The sequence below is a fragment of the Lissotriton helveticus genome, chromosome 1_1 (assembly GCF_964261635.1).
Source record: "Lissotriton helveticus chromosome 1_1, aLisHel1.1, whole genome shotgun sequence".
In the NCBI taxonomy this organism is placed as follows: Eukaryota; Metazoa; Chordata; class Amphibia; order Caudata; family Salamandridae; genus Lissotriton; species Lissotriton helveticus.
Genome location: NC_136057.1, coordinates 1,835,766,470 through 1,835,786,646, shown reverse-complemented (window position 1 = coordinate 1,835,786,646; position 20,177 = coordinate 1,835,766,470). Strand labels below are relative to the sequence as shown.

Here is a 20,177-nt window from a genome sequence, read left to right as displayed (position 1 = left end):
TAAAAACATGTAATCAAATAGTGACAATAAGTAACTCGACGCGCGTTTCGGCGTTAGAAGAACGCCTTCTTCAGGAGTCACAAATTAATTCTGTAATATATAGAGAAATAGAGAAAACATGTCAAATTTTATTTTAACAGATTCTACTTAATCACTTTAAAAACAAGTTACAATTCACAAAATTACTTTATTCATTAGTTAAGGAAACATCTTCTTAACAGACAACCTTTTATTCACAAAATTACTTAGTCATTGGCTAATAGAACATCCTCCTAAAAGACAACCTTTCTTCACAATGATTCTACTATACATGTTTCATCCATATAAACCAGCACATAAAAAACCTTTATATTGGAGCAGCCACATTATTAATTCATATAGTGAAGGGAAAATTATTCAATCAATAATAAGAGAGGCTACAGACAAATTGTGGTTAAAGCAGTTCTGGAAAATTATTAAAACAAATCTGCTCACCTTATCTAGAGATTAGTTGCATAAAATTGTAATTTTTCAGATGATAACCAAAATGTCTCAAAGAGCCGTATTTCCAGGATAATGCGATTTACATCTAAAGGATACAAATGGGACACTCTATAAATGTAAGTGTTCCATTATAATCTATTCAATCCCTACTCTCAGATCATATCTAGAATGAACCTTACTTACCTAACCAAGTGTATTTAATAAGTCACTCATGGTGATTCGAATTTTCAAGTTTGTTTGGATTAGGTTAAAACGTTGCACGATTTAAAATATGATATGGTCACCACTTTTATCGTGTTGTTGCAAGATATAGGATATTATATCTGTCAACCTGAAACAATAATGTATTCATGAAAAAGGTAAAAAAATGATTTTTGAAAAAATTATTAGTTATACAGTTTGATATAAGACCTCTCGCTGGTAAGCCGATTCTATAGATAGTTAGAGCTAACCGTTTTTATACCCTCTGGTTTAAGCTAACATTTTAATCGCGTGCATATTATGCTAAATTCAGAGTGTGGGGCCTTATCTGGGGCCTTATCTATCGTGGAATAATTTGCCCGTATTTTCATTACCACAAACATAAAAGGATTGGTTCTCGCAAACATAAAGGGATTGATTCTCGCAACTGGAACGATAATTTCCAATTAACTACGTTCCCGAGTTCGTACACTTCTTGCTATTTACACTGCGTGGCAATCTCCACAGCAATCTAAGTGTTAACGTGCTCCTCTAATGGCAACATTTAATAATACATTCTAACTATTAGAAAGTTATAGAAAAGAGTAAAAGGCATTATCTGTTATAGACTCATATGCCTACCTCTACTTTGGCACACAGATAAAAGAACTATCCTTGCATCTAGAACGATATATCCTAATCAATTACGTTCCAACGCAAACCTTAATATTAGTCTACCCTGATTCAGTGCTCGCTTCCTTTCTTAATCTCGGCAGTGCACACAATTTTTTTCACAGCGATCTAGATTTTAATGCGCCCTTCCAAAAAGTGCTTTCAAATTATTAGTGAAACTTACCGAGCGTATGGCCGTTTCTATCGTATAGAGACATTTAAACGAAAATGTTTTCTGTTGACAGCCAGCTCTTTATACGATGACCCCTATATCAGAAACTAAAATTAAAAAACATAGTCTAAACAACTATAGTGATTCATAGTTTATTTAAGTAACGCAGTTTAGCTAAACTACAATATTATACACTCCAATGTGGACCGATGGCTAAAAGCTCACCTTGGTTACGGCCAAATGTGGCACAAAAAAAGGCGTCTAAACCAGATTGGGTGTTGGCGCCAAGCGGCTCAAAATGGATGTATCAAACGAACAAACGTCCGGTGTGGTATTTAAATAGCCGGTACCACGTCACAAGGTTCAGCACTGACAGGCTGTCAGAGGTTCTTAAAGGTATATTAACCCGTAAGCACGTTAGTAACTCGTCCTTTTCTTAGTTGCCCAAGGAAACTTTATAGACAACAGACACAGATGACAAAGTCGTGTGAAAAGCTTTGAGGCTTCAAAAAAATGATTAATGAAAAAAACAAAAAAATATATAATAATCCAGTTAAAATATAACATAATCAAAAACAAGCAATCAATAATAATAATGTTGGTCTAAATGAAGGTAAACCATAAAGGGAAGTAATAACGGATAAATAGAGCATGTTTTTGTTATAATTAATATAACAAAATCCGTTTATCAGATACAACTATATATATAAAATCACATCCAACTTATGAAGACCCAAGGGTAAAGTTCTTCCTATATTTTCAGAGGGACAGCAGAAATTAGGGACTTAAACTACAGAAGTGATTTAGAATATCGCGTTCTCCCAAGGGATTTCGCTGTTCAATCCTTGCTTAAAAGTATTAAAAACAAAAATCCAGTAAACTTCTCTTTTTTTGCGTATAGCGCAACCACCCTTGTCATCAGGTGTCCTGATCTTTTCCAGAATGCGCCATTGAAAATCCTCAGGTTTATGGTTCATGTCCACAAAGTGTTTCACTAGTGGGGCTGTAAGCTTCCCTGTTCTTATTGCTGATCTATGTTCTGTCAGGCAAACTTGGACGGATCTGCTGGTCTCGCCAACGTAGCCAAGGCCACATGGACATAAAATAAAGTACCCTACGTTGGCTGTCTTACAGTTCCAAATTTCATTTGCTTTAGAGGAGAAGCCATTATGTACAAAATGCTCACCTTTTAAAATATTTGCACAGGATTTACATGACAAGCATTTAACTGTTCCTCGGACTGGGAGGTTACTCAAGAGGGATCTCTGACTACTTCCTAACAATTCAGTTTTCTTTCCAAATCTAGACTGCACAATAAGATCTTTAATATTTTTATTTCTTTTATGCGCAAACAAAGGTTTGGCAACATTGTTTTTGGAGGTGGGGTTGCAGTTAAGAATATGCCAATTGGCATTAATGATCTGTTTAACCCGATCATTAAGAGTTGAATGTCTTATTATGCAAACAAGTTGATCCTTCGTATTAATTTCTTTTGATTTCAAAAGGGCATCGCGATCGTAAAATCGCACTCTTTTGTAAGAGTCTCTGATTAATCTATGAGGGTAACCTCTATCCATAAATTTTTTCCTCATAATGGCAGCTTGTTTAGCATAATCACTAAGGCTTGTGCAGTTCCTACGGACCCTTAAGAACTGTGAGAAGGGGATGCTCTGTCGTTGACTCCTGGGGTGAAAACTGTTAAAATGTAGTAATGTATTACGTGCCGTGGGCTTCACGTAAAGGTCAACCTGTAGTTTATTGTTCTGATTTTTTATCAAAAGATCTAAAAATTCCACCTGATCTGTACTATATTTTGCAGTAAATTTTAGATTTACATCAGTAAGATTAATCCATTCAAGGAACTCAATTAATGAATCTTTCCCATTTGTCCAGATAAAAAAGATGTCATCAATATATCTGGACCAATGGGAAATAGATTCAAAAAAAGGGGCGATTTCATTGTCAATAAATTTACTTTCAAAAACAGACATGTAGATGTTCGCTATGGATGGTGCAACTGAAGCTCCCATACTTACACCTCTGATTTGGCGGTAAAGTGATTCTCCAAACTCAAAAATATTTTCAGTTAAAACAATAAATAAACAATCTATAAGGAATTTGTTAGGACAGGCAATGTCATGTTGATCAATAAACCAATCGGTCGCTATAATTGCTTCTTTCAAAGGGATGTTACTATATAAGGATTCAATATCCATAGTAACCAATATGTCTCTATGCGGCATAAAATCCAAATTTTCAACTGTATTGATCATATGTCATGTATCCTTAATGTAGGATTTAATTTTTGGAATATGAGGTCGTAAATAAAAGTCAACAAATTTAGATAAAGGTTCCGTTACAGTCCCTATAGTCGATACAATAGGTCTATAGGGAGGGTTAATAGCATTTTTATGTATCTTGGGTAAATCATAGATACAGCCTGTCTTACCTTTATTAGTATTTAAAAATTCATGTTCCTTTGGACTAATCAATCCATTTGACAAAGCTTCATTAGTTAAACATTGAATTTTTTTTTAAATAGTAACAGACGGATTAGAATTGATTTTAAGATACGTGGAGTTGTCATCTAGCATTGCCTTCATGTTTTGTTCGTATTTATTAGAGTCAACTAGGACAATACCTCCACCTTTGTCGCATCCCTTTATTACAAGGCTTTTATTTGTAGAGAGTGCTTTAAGAGCCAATGATTCATTTTTATTAAGATTGTAAAGAGGCTTAGGAATACATTTCAATGTCCTTTCAAGTTTTTGGAGTACTAGAGTTCAAAAGCAGCCACCTCTGGACCCAATTGGTCCAGAGATGGACTGAAGGTAGAAGGCAACGATAACGTACTTGGTTCATGGGGGTTCATATTATGATCTTCATTTATTTCCAAAAACTTTTTTAACCTAATCTTTCTGAAAAAGGAAATAATATCTTGATGAAGTTCGAAAATATCCACATGTGCATGAGGCACATATGAAAGGCCTTTATATAATAAGGACTCACTGTGGCTATCGAGAACAGTAGTTGACAAATTGAAGATCGGGATTACATCCCTCGACCCCAATATTGCCGACTGCGGGTCTCCCTGATAAACTGAGGTTCTGGTTGCTGATGTTGTTGTTGCTGTTGATGTTGTTGGTGATGTTGTTGGTGTTGTTGGTAATTTTTCTGAAAGTTTCCCCTGTTCTGCCCTTGGAATCTTACTCTTGGGCGTCCCCGACGAGGCCCTCTGTTGGATAAGAAAGGTTGTTGTGGTCGGGTACCTGAATACGAATTATAAGACCCTTCCGATTCATAGTAATTACTGGGGCCCTCTCCTTCAGAGTCTGATGTGTCAGAGAAAGTATTCCCCCTCTGGGGGGCAGTCCTTGTTTCATCAACATAATGATTTTGTTGGTAAAAATCTTTGTTTAAAAATGGATCAGCCAACTCCTCCATGTAGAACCTTTTCTCCCTCGTTAGTTTATCAGTTTTGCGTTTGTTTAGGTAATTAATGAAGGATTCTAATTCTTTGTTGGACTCCTCTATTTTTTTTAAAGCTTCCTCAACTCCATTAATCTGTTTTAATTTTTCTTCAAGTTCGTCAATCTCAATTTTAATAGCGACTGCTAATTCTTTAGAGGTCTCCACTATTAATATCATTAAATCACGAGAGCACCTATTAGCTATTAAACTCCATTTTTCTAAAAAGGGTCTATGATGTACACACACGACTTTGTCATCTGTGTCTATTGTCTATAAAGTTTCCTTGGGCAACTAAGAAAAGGACGAGTTACTAACGTGCTTACGGGTTAATATACCTTTAAGAACCTCTGAAAGCCTGTCAGTGCTGAACCTTGTGACGTGGTACCGGCTATTTAAATACCACACCGGACGTTTGTTCGTTTGATACATCCGTTTTGAGCCGCTTGGCGCCAACACCCAATCTGGTTTGGACACCGTTTTTTGTGCCGCATTTGGCCGTAACCAAGGTGAGCTTTTAGCCATCGGTCCGCATTGGAGTGTATAATATTGCAGTTTAGCTAAAGTGCGTTACTTAAATAGACTATGAATCACTATAGTTGTTTAGACTATTTTTTTAATTTTAGTTTCTGATATAGGGGTCATCGTATAAAGAGCTGGCTGTCAACAGAAAACATTTTCGTTTAAACGTCTCTATACGATAGAAACGGCCACACGCTCGGTAAGTTTCACTAATAATTTGAAAGCATTTTTTTGGAAGGGCGCATTATTATGTTAATCGCTGTGAGATTTTTTTTGTGCACTGCCGAGATTAAGACAGGAAGCGAGCACTGAATCAGGGTAGACTAATATTAAGGTTTGCGTTGGAACGTAATTGATTAGGATATATCGTTCTAGATGCAAGGATAGTTCTTTTATCTTTGTGCCAAAGTAGAGGTAGGCATATGAGTCTGTAACAGATAATGCCTTTTACTCTTTTCTATAACTTTCTAATAGTTAGAATGTATTATTAAATGTTGCCATTAGAGGAGCACGTTAACACTTAGATTGCTGTGGAGATTGCCACGCAGTGTAAATAGCAAGAAGTGTAGCGAACTCGGGATCGTAGTTAATTGGAAATTATCGTTCCAGTTGCGAGAACCAATCCCTTTATGTTTTTGAGAACCAATCCTTTTATGTTTGTGGTAATGAAAAGACGGGCAAATTATTCCACAATAGATAAGGCCCCACACTCTGAATTTAGCATAATATGCACGCGATTAAAATGTTAGCTTAAACCAGAGTGTATAAAAACGGTTAGCTCTAACTATCTATAGAATCGGCTTACCAGCGAGAGGTCTTATATCAAACTGTATAACTAATAAGTTTTTCAAAAATCATTTTTTTACCTTTTTCATTAATACATTATTGTTTCAGGTTGACAGATATAATATCCTATATCTTGCAACAACACGATAAAAGTGGTGACCATATCATATTTTAAATCGTGCAACGTTTTAACCTAATCCAAACAAACTTGAAAATTCGAATCACCATGAGTGACTTATTAAATACACTTGGTTAGGTAAGTAAGGTTCATTCTAGATACGATCTGAGAGTAGGGATTGAATAGATTATTATGGAACACTTAAATTTATAGAGTGTCCCATTTGTATCCTTTAGATGTAAATCGCATTATCCTGGAAATACGGCTCTTTGAGAAACATTTTGGTTATCATCTGAAAAATTACAATGTTATGCAACTAATCTGTAGATAAGATGAGCAGATATGTTTTAATAATTTTCCAGGACTGCTTTAACCACAATTTGTCTGTAGCCTCTCTTATTATTGATTGAATAATTTTCCCTTCACTATATGAATTAATAATGTGGCTGCTCCAATATAAAGGTTTATTATGTGCTGGTTTATATGAATGAAACATGTATAGTAGAATAATTGTGAAGAAAGGTTGTCTTTTAGGAGGATGTTCTATTAGCCAATGACTAAGTAATTTTGTGAATAAAAGGTTGTCTTTTAAGAAGATGTTTCCTTAACTAATGAATAAAGTAATTTTGTGAATTGTAACTTGTTTTTAAAGTGATTAAGTAGAATCTGTTAAAATAAAATTTGACATGTTTTCTCTATTTCTCTATATATTACAGAATTAATTTGTGACTCCTGAAGAAGGCGTTCTTCTAACGCCGAAACACGCGTCGAGTTACTTATTGTCACTATATGATTACATGTTTTTAAGTTGTCTAAATTTTTGTTTATGATTATAATGTTTTAATTCTATATTGTGTATAACAATTATTGTGTATCTTGTTTTTATGAACCATGATTATAATTTAAATGTACATTAAAATATAATTCTTTTTAATAGTGTCATTTTGTATGTCCACTTTCTACACAACCTTTCTTCTGTTTCATTTTTATTATTGCCTAGGAATGTTATATACAATCTGTTTTTCCCTGTCCTAGGAGTTAGAACAATTATGATCCAGGGGGCCCTTGTTTTTCTCACATCACTTCACTAAAGACCAGGTGTATAATTATCTGGTGGGAGTTGACACAGATAAATTGTTTTCTGCTTATGAGGTGATCCTTAGGGTACACAAGATCCCAGAGGAGCACGGTGGGGGGTTGATTTGTGGAACATATGCCTACAGTGGGAAGGGACACACCTTACACTAGAAGATAAGGACCAAGCCATACTTGTCGCCAACTTTGGGCTGACCTCTGAGAAATATCATCGGAATTTCGGGGACAGTCACAAGCTCCAAAATCAATCATGGGTGCACTCCTTCAATTGTACCAGCAAGACATGGAAGAACTGGGTGAGGGGCAGCAAAGTTAATAACTATAAGGGGCTATACAACTTGATTCTGAGGGAGGGCCTGCTCAATTTTAGTTTTACAGAGTTGCGCCTGCACTTACTGGACAGCAAGCTGACTGACCCCAGGAAGCTTGGTGAGGGGGCAGATCTCTGAGCCAGTACAAGAGTGCCAAAAAAGACATAAGGGGAATCCCATAAGGGTGGTCAGGGGTCCCTCCAGAGGAAAATGGGTAAGAAAAATGCAAACAAGGAGACCTAAAAACGCCCCCAAAATAATTCCTAAGGGAGCAGCAGTGACCAGTCCAATCTGAGCCAACAATGTCTGACTGCTCTCTCCCAAGCTACCGGAGAGTTGTTAATTTGGAGTTTGCTTGTGACTCCATTCTGACAAGGATTGTGGTTGAAGTTTGAGTAGGGTTTCTCCACCCTCAACGGCTAAACCAATTTCCTACATACACATGTCACAATTAGTTCCTTCAGTCATTTCCAATTTCACAATCTCACATGCCTGTAACAATTATGCCACCTTATGCTTACTTTTGTCTATTACAAGCATACATTGGATTTGCCTGTGCTTAGTGGCTAATCCTGTAGAGGTGATTAGATGGTAAGGTGGCAATTAGATCCAAGAAGTAGCTCAATCTGGTTAGGTCCATAGTGCATGCTTCAATAAGTTCAATACTCAGTTATCCAGCACCTCATCGACAGGAGGCTAGAAAAGAGATGTTTTAACAATCCAGGTTTGATAACCTAGTTTTGGAAATATTCATACATGTTTTCATCAATTCCTTTTGCAAGCTATGTCCATTAATGTTGGGTATTTCAAGGCTACCACAAGGATGAAAATTGAGCGAGGCATGTATGCCACCCAGAGCTATTGTTGATGTCAATATATCCACACAGATTCAGCTATTAACAAGGAAGGATATTCTCCTGGTAAATAGGTGGCAAGTGGCAGACTTTTGAGCCTAACCTCAAACATTGACTTTTATTTCTTGCTGTATGACAATTTAAATCTGGTTGCATTTCCCACAATGCATATATCCTCTGTATTGAACTTGTATCTAAGAACTTTTATAAATGTATTTGCTGTAAAGCCTATATCTATATTTAGTCTTTATTTTTATAGCCTGTGCACACAACTAATATTGGTATGAGGGAAATTAAGAAAACAATTCATACTAAATAAATAACTTTTTCAAACAAATGTTTTGTTTTTATTCTGTTTGGAAAGTAAGCAATACTATTAATAAACATGACAATGCTGGTGTCTGTTTTGTTTCAGAAGGCCAAGATAAAGTTTGCTGAGGAAAAATGTAAGTCTTTTCTCTATGCTTTCTTCACCTGTTTTTACATATTATTTTGTGGGGCTATGTTTGTGTTTGATCAGTGGTTGAGGTATTTCTGTAGGCAGGAGAACGAGGAAGGCAAAGCATAGATGAAATTCCTAATACAGAGTGGAATCCCTCACCGCTTTTCCCCAGGGGTTCTGAAATATCGTCCGAGCGGTCCCTCCCACCTAGCTTATTCCAGCTGATGGTCCTATGAATTGCATGTCATGTGCAGCCCCTACTAGAAAAAGGACATTCATAGACAAGTTACATTGGTACCACCACCCAAATGTGAGCCAATTAAAGGCTGGGATACTTTTTAACGGTGTTCATGCTGTGCCAGCACCAAGCATTTAATTTAGTGTACTCAGTAGAAGTGTTCAAAGGAGCACATGTCTTCCTCCCATTCTGCCCTTGCTAGTCAGTGATGGTTGACATTCTCTCCCACCAAGGGTGTCTTCCAACTAACAGATTTATTATCCGTTTTTCATTCTGAATACGGTTTTTATTGCATTTGCTGGGTTTTATGTTATTTTTTTTCTCATGCTCAGCTGTGAATATCCCCTAATGTTTTGTGATGTCTTTTTAGCTCATTTTTTGAGATGATTTTATCAAAGCTTAATTTCTTCAGCTTGTTAGTTATTTAATATTTTAACAATGGGAATGATGATCCTCTGTTATATTCTCTTAGACTCCCTTGCTTTCTCACCATCCTGTCTCATCTGGGCTGCTTGAGCAGCTGGTTTGTGTCTTTCTGTTCTGCTCCAACCTCTTAGAATTAGAAAGTCCTCCTGTGCCTTTCCCATATCCTTCATGTGGGCTTTGAGGGTAGGCAGTTTACACTCAGAAACCCTAGAGATGGAGATACAGCATTGGTATAAACACAGAGGAGGGGAATTATCCTAATGTGGGAGAAGGAAAATTCAGATGAATGAGCAGAAGAGGAGGGTGCGGCACCTCAATGTCATAGTTGGAATGTTGTTTGACATAAACATCATGTTTTAAATATTATTTCCAAAAATATTGTCCCATTGGAGTTAATATTTCCTACTATGATATTCCGGCATGCAGCAAGGGAAGACAGACAGAGGGGTAGACAGATCTCAAGCCTCTGGAGAACAATTTACAGGTGCAGAATAGGAAGACAAGGGCTCTAAAAACCACTGGTTTAAATAGACTACAAAGTATGCAAGAACAAAGAGGTCCTCAGCACTAAAAGCAGCACTAAACCAGAAGGGCATTACACATGTACCTAAATATACTGAGCAGGAACAAACAGTATGAGGTTTGATACACAAACATGTATATCATGAGCTATTGGCCTCCTTCCATCACATCCTCGCAATTTGTTGTTAAAGTTACAGTTACTCTCTCAATGATCACTACTTATAAACCTTCACAGTTGTTCCAAATATATCCAAAACATGTTTAAGGGATCTGTAAAAACACTGGGGAGGTGCCTGGCAGAGTTTATTCACATAATATTTGAAATTATGCATTACTGCATGTCAGTGTTGGTAATCATGTTGGCATTCATCTTTCAAAATAGGCAAAGCATTCCCCTATCCTTCCCCATTTGTCGGTGCAAAACATATCTCCTGTTCTATGTTCGAGTCTGAATGTCACCTTTGTGTGGTTAAACTAGCATTTCGCTGCATGTGAGATATTTGAGGCTTTCAGACAGGGCAAAGTCTTCAGTTCAGAGAGTGATACACGGGATGTTAGCATCAACTAGCTTATCAGCAGGAAATGAGATTCAGGATGAAAAAAGTAAATGAAGTGCCAGTGGTCGCAGGTGGTATGCACCATCACTCATTTTGGGGAATTGTTTCCATCATCAAACCCAGAACAAGGGTTCGAGGAAGGAAAAAAATCATCGCTTTTTTTTGTTTCCTCCCTTTTTCAGCCTTGCTGAAAAAGGGAGGAAACAAAAGAAAGCGAATGACAGGACAACTGTGACAACACAAGAAAACAGGAATAAAAAGAACTTGGAAAGTGAAGTAAAGAGATAGGAAATGCTGGGTGGGGAAGGAAAGAGGCATGAGGTGGAATCCGGACCACGCAACCTTGTTATGTGGCAACCAAGGAGTCTGGTAGGGAAGGCTCCTAGGAGAATCTCTAGGCATCTGCATTTTTTCCACAAATTATACACTATATATGCCATCTTTGCACTCTGTAAATCATCTTTGACAAATACATTTGTCTGTTGTATAATAATTAATTTTGCTTGTTCAACAGCCCTTCATATGGGCATTAAAATACATAACCGGACACCTACATTCCTTTTCTTGCCTACCATATAATGATTTTTACAAGATTCAAATGTTGTTTGCTCCTCCTTAACTTACATTCACCAATCATGCAATGTCTACTTTTGTTTTCTTTAGATGACGGAATTGCCAGAGAACGGTATGGAGTGGAGTTCTTTTAGTACATTTGTATGAACAATAAGTTTTCTTAGGATTATGGAAATTAGCAATGAAAAAATAAAGTGAAATACACAAAGTCACAAAGTCTAATTATTATTATACACACCCCACATCTTTAATACAGTCCCTCCTACTCATGATTATTTATGATACATTTTCACCCAAAATCTAAGCATTACTATATATTTAGGCTATCCAAACTTTGAAAGAGAAGCTCGCACCTTTTAGCTTTTATGAATTCAAGCAAACGTTCACAATATTGTTATACAATATGGAAGTGGAGCTTTTATTATGTCTATTGCAGCGAAGGACAGCAACTCATACAGCTGTAGCCATAAGTGTGAGCTGTCCATCATTAGTCAACTGTACCTAAGAGAATTATATTTATTTCAGGAGCTTTATTCAAAGTTGTAAAAGTCACCGGGGTTGACGTTCAATCACGAGAGAGTCATACAAGTGGGAAATGCAGATGCTGTAGTCTTAAAATGCCATAACCACAGGGGTCTCCCAAAAAAAAACATTGCAAGATTTCAACACTGATCTCATTTCCAAACTTACATCTACTAAAGAACGCTTAATGTGTGTAGGTTGAATGGGCCCCAAACACCAATTTTTTCAGATCATGTAGGGGTAGATATTTCTCTACACGTAAAAAGGATGCTTTAAGTGAGAACAAAAAGAGGAAAATCAAAAAAGGGGAATGGTAATTTCCTTTAAAACAAATCCTTTAAAGTGTCTCTCTGATGTAAATTGTTGTGCTTGGTTGAAAAACTAGTTGCAGAAAAGGGAATATACCTGCAAAAGTATGAAAATCATACACCGAGGTATGTCTACCTGTGAGACTTCCTCTTATTTGAGAATAAGTTCCAGCACCACCTTTGGATTATGGAATTATACGCTAAATTTAGTCTGCTTCCTTGGAGCAAAAACAATGCATGTTCCTCATTGTAAAAAATTACCATAGTTTGATTCTAAATGACCCATGGTTGCTCTTATTTTTTAAAGTGTCATATTTTTTTGATAGAGTTAGACTCACACATTCTAAAATGACACTATTGTACTATGATTTTGTAGCAATCATCTTATTTCAAGTTGTATGTTGTATAATATATTTCACGCTTGCACTTTTTCAATATGGAATTATTCTTATTTACTCTACTATTGTGGTCACTAAAAACATTTCAAAGTAAAATTACTCTTATGTGATGTTATTTTCTAGGTGCCATCTTCTTTAGCTAAATGTACCCTTAGTGAATGTGAATTTACTTTAGTTTGCTTTCATTGACATTTTCATACGGCTAGTTCACCAATTAAAATTTCATCTCATTCACGTAACTTTCTGGTCAAATCATAAGAAAGTTATGGTTGAAATGCTTGAAATTACACTCAGTTTCCGTTATGTTCTAATCAATGGCTTTAGTTATGTTTTTTTTAAATGTATTTTTATTGGTGTTTTGCACAATACAAAAATAGAAACGTTGTGACATATAATGAATAGGAGGTTACACGGGCAATCACCGTATTGCTTTGATACTTTTTGTTTATAATTGGGTTTCCAGGTCACTCAGTGCAGTTTTAGCTCAATTGTTTGCTATATGCCATAGAAGTTGCTCATAAGCTTGTAACTGAGAATTATTATCATTATTAACAATCATTTGTTCAAAAGGTTGGAGATTGTTATTTCATCCATGTCAATTAAAAAACACTCTCTCACTCAACTAGAAGTGTGGAACATATTAACTAACAAATACACAGAACTAAGGGTATGATATATATAGGCGGGCGACCCATTTCTCCATCAGGGAGATAGAGTAAATTATTCTGTCGCCCTGACGGATGTGCCACCTGCCTAATTTAGAAATGAATGCTAAGCTGGCAGTCATTTCTAAAGCCTTGGCAGGGACTAACATCACAGTGATGCACGTCAGTGCTGTTTAAAGTTTGATGCAGAGCTCTGTCAACTTGATGCAAACCCTTGCACAACATTTTTCTTTTTTATGTTGGAAAAGAAAATCTCAAAGTAGAATTTTCTTCTTGAAAATGAAAATAAAATGCTCTTCTTGCCATGGAGTCCTCTCGAATCGTAATGGGAGCATTTATCACTTTTTCCTGCCCCTTACCACCAGGGATTTCCAGGTGATGATGTATAGTGAAAACTGATCTCTAATTCTGCTCATCTAAATTTGGTTCAGCGGAATTAGAGGTCTGCCTCTGACAGCCCTTACTCCACCGGGTTGCAAGGGGAGTTTAATCATAGTAGAGACAGAGTAGTCTCTGCCATGATTAAACCTAATATACACCCACTTTTAGATTTGGAGGTCGGACCTATAAATACTATGACAGTGTTAAAACAGAGTATACATACCTCCAAGATATAAATCTGGCTCAAAGTATTTGCAAAGCAAATCAAGTAGCTTCACCTATGCAATGTGATTGTGTATCTAATGCTACCACATCTCGAAAATCACTTAACTTTTATACATTTTTTCTTTCCATAGGATGAGGAAAGAGTCACATGGTAGAAAGCAAACCTGATGATAATGTGAGGGGAAGCAGGCACCCCACATTCTCATGAGAAATATTTGAAAGTTATTGAAATTAGGATACACAGCAAAAGCTTCTCCCTGAACAAAGAGACTTTAAGTTTCTTGCTTGAAAGTGCCAAGGTGAAAACCTGGTGTAGGCCCTCACAGATCGGGAGGGTTGTATATCTTGGTACAAAATAGGAGTACATTGTAAAAGTGATTTCAAAACAATATACCTGCTCAAAGCGGAATTATAATAAACATAATACTATTGCACATGTATCCATTACTTGGAAGAACTGTGCTATCCACAAGCCCAGTAGGAGGCTTGGGTAGCATCCATACCTTGTATAAGACAAATGAAACTGCAAAATGTACTTCATCTTCCTTTTGCTCTACCTTTCTAATCAGCTGTCCTCCAATACAACTGGATAATGCAGAGGGGTAACAATTCTAAACATATTTCCACAAACATGTATAAAGGTTGCTATACAGCGACAAAATCCTACATTGTAAATCTTAGGCCATCATTTCAATTAGCTTGGAGCTTTTGCCTTGCACAATATTGTTAACAATAACAGAATATCCTGGAAAATATCTGAGATATCAAGTACTGGGGCACCACAGTGACTACAAGCTCTATCCATTTAAGTCAGAGTTGAAGATTCATTCTTCTCATCTTTTGAGAGCAAACATTTGTCTAGTTTTGTGCTCAGAAACAATGAACCAGTTAGCCTTGTGACCTGCTACTCTCGGAAGTATCCTAGATGTCTCTTTGATGACTCTGGACCCCTAATGACTATTTACTGTCCCAAAATCAGGATGTCTTAAGAATTCATAATCAAGTTACTGTGTGCAAACACATACTCTGCTTCCAGGTCAAAACATAACTCATTCTAAACCTGTATACAGATACTGACCTTACTGCCCGGTCTGAGCGTGAATGATTCCAGTCCTATGTACAAACACTAACTCTACTTCCAGGTCAACACATAAAACATTCCAAGTCTATAGCCAAACAATCTCTCTTTTTCCAGGTCACAATGTAAACATATCGGATGCTGTGTGTAAACACTGAATCTACGTCTAGGCCATAACATAATTCAATCTCATCCTGTTTCCAAACACTGATGCCAATTCCAATTCAAAGTACCAACAATGTTCCCCTCTGTTACAGAATATCCATCTCTTGGGAATGGAAAAACAAGGAAGAAATAAAACCAGCAGAAGTATGTACCTTTCATTCCAAAAATTTTAAACTGTAAATTGTGAAGAACCTGGTTTCATATGCATACATAGATTGACCTGTTTGAATTGCCTCTACTTTTTCAGGACGCTTCATGTTCAAGAGCAATGGATTTATTTAGGTAAGGGAAAAATCCCAGTGAGTCAACCATGTCAAGGGTAAGAAAGGTCACCAGTTCTCATGCCACATCACCCAGACTTCGGTGGGTTAGTCCAAACAGTGAAACAAGTGAAGTAGACTAGCGGACTCCATTAATGTCAAGCAATTAATAATTTGTGTTTCATAGCAGTATTGCATTACTGCAGACGAGACCTGAAACATCGCCTGCCACACTGTTACCAGTTAGTTGTAGATACTCGTAAGACATCAGTTTTCACTGCTCGTTAACTCTTTTCTTACAGCAGAAACTGACTCAATATATACTTGCTCTTCATCTATATTTAGGGCATTGTATTTCCTGTTTTGATCCAACCCGTTTCTCTGTTTCATAACATAATTCCAGGGAATGCACAGTTTTTCAGGATGAACACCATCACATTTTAAATCTATTATGTTGCGCGTCTTCCGTTAGTCATTTTTTTAGTGAGTAAATTAGGTAACTGTGAGAAAATTAGAAATTTACAAATGTATGTCCAATTTCCCCATGATTTTCTCCCAATAACTTTAATGATAATGTTGTCAACAAAACGAAAGCCGCACTCGAGTGAAACCCTTATGAATTAATGCAGCCCAAATGGGAAGAACTAGTAAATTATTGTACATTTTAATCGCCGGGACTCCCAAAGCAAGGACAAGTGGGCTGGGATTGCTGTGGCCTGATGTTTTTCTTCTCCCTGAATGTTGTTTTGGTGTTACATTCGGTTGGCTCCGCCTCCCGTCTGACTTCTTTGGTTGCAATTATATGATATAGCGCAGGAGGTAGCCTTTGCTACCTCGTGCTTTCGGCATTCAGGTCACTCTGAGATATATGGTTGTTGGTTTTGGGCTGTTGCTATGATGGTGCCATCAAAGGCTGCATATGGTGGTTCTGTGGACGGATGTCTCCACTCCAGTGACCAGCGTTTCATCCCATGGCCACAGATTAAATTATCAGCAAGCTCACATAACATTTCATCCTTCTGGGGTTTGATAACCGAGTTATTTTGTGCTATGTCACTATAAACACTTGTCAATCAGTGCCCCTTTGCCCCAAGGGGTGAATGTGCACTTTATTCGGGCCATGATTAAGGCTGCGGAGGTGGCGACATTTTTGGCTCGGGCATTGACCATTTTAGCCTAATGGGGGTTATGAGGTGGTGGGTCGGAGGGTTATTTATGTTCTGGGTTCTGTTCTAGCAGACTTAATGAGGCGTTTTCATGGCCTCTGGTCTCCCCTCATCTTGTCTACAACTGAAGGTTATGCTGTTTTTCAGGAATCCGAGTCAGAACACAAGGGAATCAAGACCAACCCGACCAGATAGGTTCAAAGTTGGGGATCCAAATATACCTGACGGGCTCCCGATAGTAGGGGCACTTTAGCGGAGATCTTTTTCCAATAGCTGTATGGTGAAGTGGGGGTGAGGGGCCAGAAATGTGTAGATCTATAGGTTGAGGGTGAATCTAAAATAGGGTTGGGAGTACCATTGATATCGCATTTTATTATATAGGTCTCCTACCCATAATTAATATCGATAATGATACGTTAAATTCATAGACATGCTCCGAATAGCGTAGACTAAAACATCACACTGTACAATTTAGTGCCCCTACTATAGGGATCCCATCGGGTATTGTACCGCTGACCCGACGAGGAGCAGCCCAAATGATGAAGGATGACACCCAACTGGGTGTGTGAGGGCATTATAATCCAATATTTGGATCCACAACTTTGAATCTATCTGGTCGGGATGGTCTTGATTCCCTTGTGTTCTGACTCGGATTCCTGAGGAACAGCATAACCTTATTTTGTAGACTTGCTTTGGGGCATTTATGCTGGACCTCTCCAAAAAAGCTCCCCAGTCCGCTCTTTGTGTATTGACTCACCTCATCTTGCTCATGAGCTCCTTGTCTTGGTGCCTGCCTGTTTGTTTCTCTTTATTTTGCTTTGTGGGGGAAGTGTATGGGGTCTGTCATCTTCTGATTCTCCCCGCTGGTAGTCACCCCTCTCAATCTGCTGCGGCTGATTTTGATTTATTTGTTGCTTCATTTCAGCAGAATTGTGCCTGGGTGTGTACCGTTCCATTCTGCTATTCGGGCTGTGTATGGCGGCTTGATGGACTTAAGCGACCCCTGCAGGGGGCCTGTATTTGGCCTCAGGGTCACAGGTTCCTATTCTGTTTGGTCTCCTCAGCCCTTCATTCTTCTCTGGTCAATATTTTGAGTCCCATTGAGTTGGGTTGCAATACACTTCTGTTGTATCATGCCATGGTGCCCTTCTGGGCGTTTGTGTGCTGTGCACTTACACATGTTATGTTGTATGGGTGCTGTGGCATGTTTGGAAGGTGGTGGACAAATCCTTTTCCCCTTGATCCCTTTAACAATGGTCTCCTGTGGATGCCTTTGCAGTTATTTTTCAATCGGTGTCGTCTTTGACTTTTGGTCAACTTGGTCTCCAGGTTTGGCATGACATGCAGTGGTGGCTGTACCCATATACCCTCTCCAAGGGTTCTCAGTTGGGTTGCCCCTTCTGTAAGGGGCTTGGTATAGCGGACAGTCTCTCCTTTTCCATCTGTTAGGCATTGGCTCAAGTTCGAGCTTTTGTTTCCTCCCATCTGTCGGGGGGCTAGAGATATGTATTCAGGACACCCAGGTGACATGGATCTTATGTGTGTCAGCAAGGAAGGGTGTTGGTTTCCTTCCTTTTTTTGTTCATTGCCAGAAACAGAGCATGGGCCTGCGGTTCAGCTCAGTCTCCAAGGACACTGTTCTCATGGCTTCTGAGGGGTGTTTCCTTGCATCCCTCATCCTGATGGATGCCTGCCTGCTTATTCTTATCCATCTGGCTTGTCCGCCGTTTCTTCATTTGTCTGTGGGCTCATGTTCCTGCCTTTTCCAGGTGCTTCTTTTTCAGCTTTTCATCAATGACATTGGTTTTTCCATCCCTCTTGGCACCAATGGCTCTGATGTTTATCACGGCTCTCTTCCATCTGTTCCACTGTGTATCCAGGGTTATTTCCCAACCTTGAGTGTTTGCCCATCTCTGACTGCTGAGACTAGGGGAGATGACCTCTGCATTGCCTGTGTTCTCTGGGGCCTATATCCATTTGTTCCCTGGTTTCCGGCTTCTCATGAATCAGCAGCTTTCATTTCTGGGCCCCCGGAGGTTGAGGGTTTCTCTGGTGGTGGTTTTTGTCTCTTGTTCCCTCAAGGGCTCATTCCTTCTCCCTCAGTAGTCTTGCGGACAAATACTTGCACCTGGGGGAAAAGGCACTGCTGGTGGATTCCTGGGCCCTGGGCTGATGAGACCTTTTTGGATCTCCGGTCTTCGTACTGGTGGATCTTGGTGGCGTTGTGGCAGGCACTATCTTTGTTAACCTCCTCTCCTTCGGCAACGTGCTATCTGTGTTCAGATAGTCAGCCATGTCCTTTGTGCCTCTGTTGATCAGCAGGGGGGATGTGAGGGATGTCTGTTTTTCTCTTTTCTCCAGGGGATTCGCCTTTGTGTGGGACTTGTGAAGACTCCTCTGTCTCTCCTTGCCAGTCTCCCTCTTTGGGGTGGTGAAGTGGCCTGCAAATTCTTTTGGACTGTGTGTGCCCTATCTCTATCAGCAAAATAACTCCTGGTTCGACCTTCCCTGGCTGGGTGTGCTTGCCTCAGCAGAATTGGCTGTTCTCCCTCTGTTTGTGGCTTGATTCACTCATGGTTAGGACTGGACGTTTCATGCTTTCTTCTTCCCTTGGCCCTTGCTTTCCTGGGCCCTCAGTGCATTTGGGTTGTTCTGACAGTGTTCTTCTGATTGTTCCATACTGGTCTCAGACCTTGGTTTCCCCTTCTAAATTGTTTGACTGCTTGTCTGGTTTTGTGGGTTCCTGTGCACCCATCTCCGCTGCTTGCTCCTCTATTCTGCCCATCCTCTCTCCTGCGCCTCCAGCTGGGAGTTTAGCTCTTGTGAGATTGTCCCTGTTGGTTCTCTCACGGGCATTCGCCCTGGTGTCTTGCATTCATCATTGGTGGTGCTCTGGCTCTTGGTGTAGGTAGATGGGTCTATCTCCTGTTTCCTATGATTTGGTCAGGGTGTTAGGTTATTTTTAGGGGAATGGTTTACTGTTGGGTCTGCCGATATCTCCTCTCCGTGCCCAGTGGGTCTCCATTCTGCCCTTCAGGGGCTCTGAATGTCTTCTTTCTCTCCATTGAAGTATTGCTTTTTGCTGAGTTTTCTGCTTCTGAGTACTGACCCCTGTTCTGCGGTCCCCACCCATGGTCTTACATTGGTGCTTCTGGCGTTGCCTTGTCCTACTTTGCACCCCTGGTTTCCGTTGGTCTTGTGGGTCTTGCCCTTCTGGTGTTTTCTCTTGCCACATCTTCTCCAGAGGTTGTGATTCTTTGTTTTTTGGATGTGTTGTAGGCCTTTCGCATCTGCCTGTATTTCCTGTGAATTTGGGTGTAATTTCCTTATGTGTTGCCTGTGGTCTGTCTGGATGGTGTCTTGTGCCTTCTTTGTGACCTCTGACTCAATCGGTGTTCTTTTCATCATCTGTGGCATTGTTTCAAGGTGCGTCACTGCATGTTAATTGTACTGCTCCTTCTGGGGCGCATCCCCACACTTTTGGGTCCCAATACTGTCTCTGGTTGGGGATGGCTGTTTCCATGAGTTTTGGTGCTGATGTTTTGTCGGTTGTACATGATCTTGGGTTTGTGCTGTTTTTTACATCGCTG

General features: G+C 39.0%; 1 protein-coding gene across 1 annotated transcript in view; it reads left to right on the top strand.

The window, feature by feature from the left end:
- The window catches only part of LOC144765671 (uncharacterized), a 164,693-nt gene that overhangs the window by 91,444 nt on the left and 53,072 nt on the right, over nt 1–20,177 (top strand). The window contains exons 7-10 of the mRNA XM_078650333.1: nt 9,077–9,107; nt 11,510–11,531; nt 15,254–15,305; nt 15,409–15,443. Of these exons, the coding sequence (XP_078506459.1) occupies nt 9,077–9,107; nt 11,510–11,531; nt 15,254–15,305; nt 15,409–15,443 (140 nt within the window). The remainder of the gene's footprint in view (nt 1–9,076; nt 9,108–11,509; nt 11,532–15,253; nt 15,306–15,408; nt 15,444–20,177) is intronic.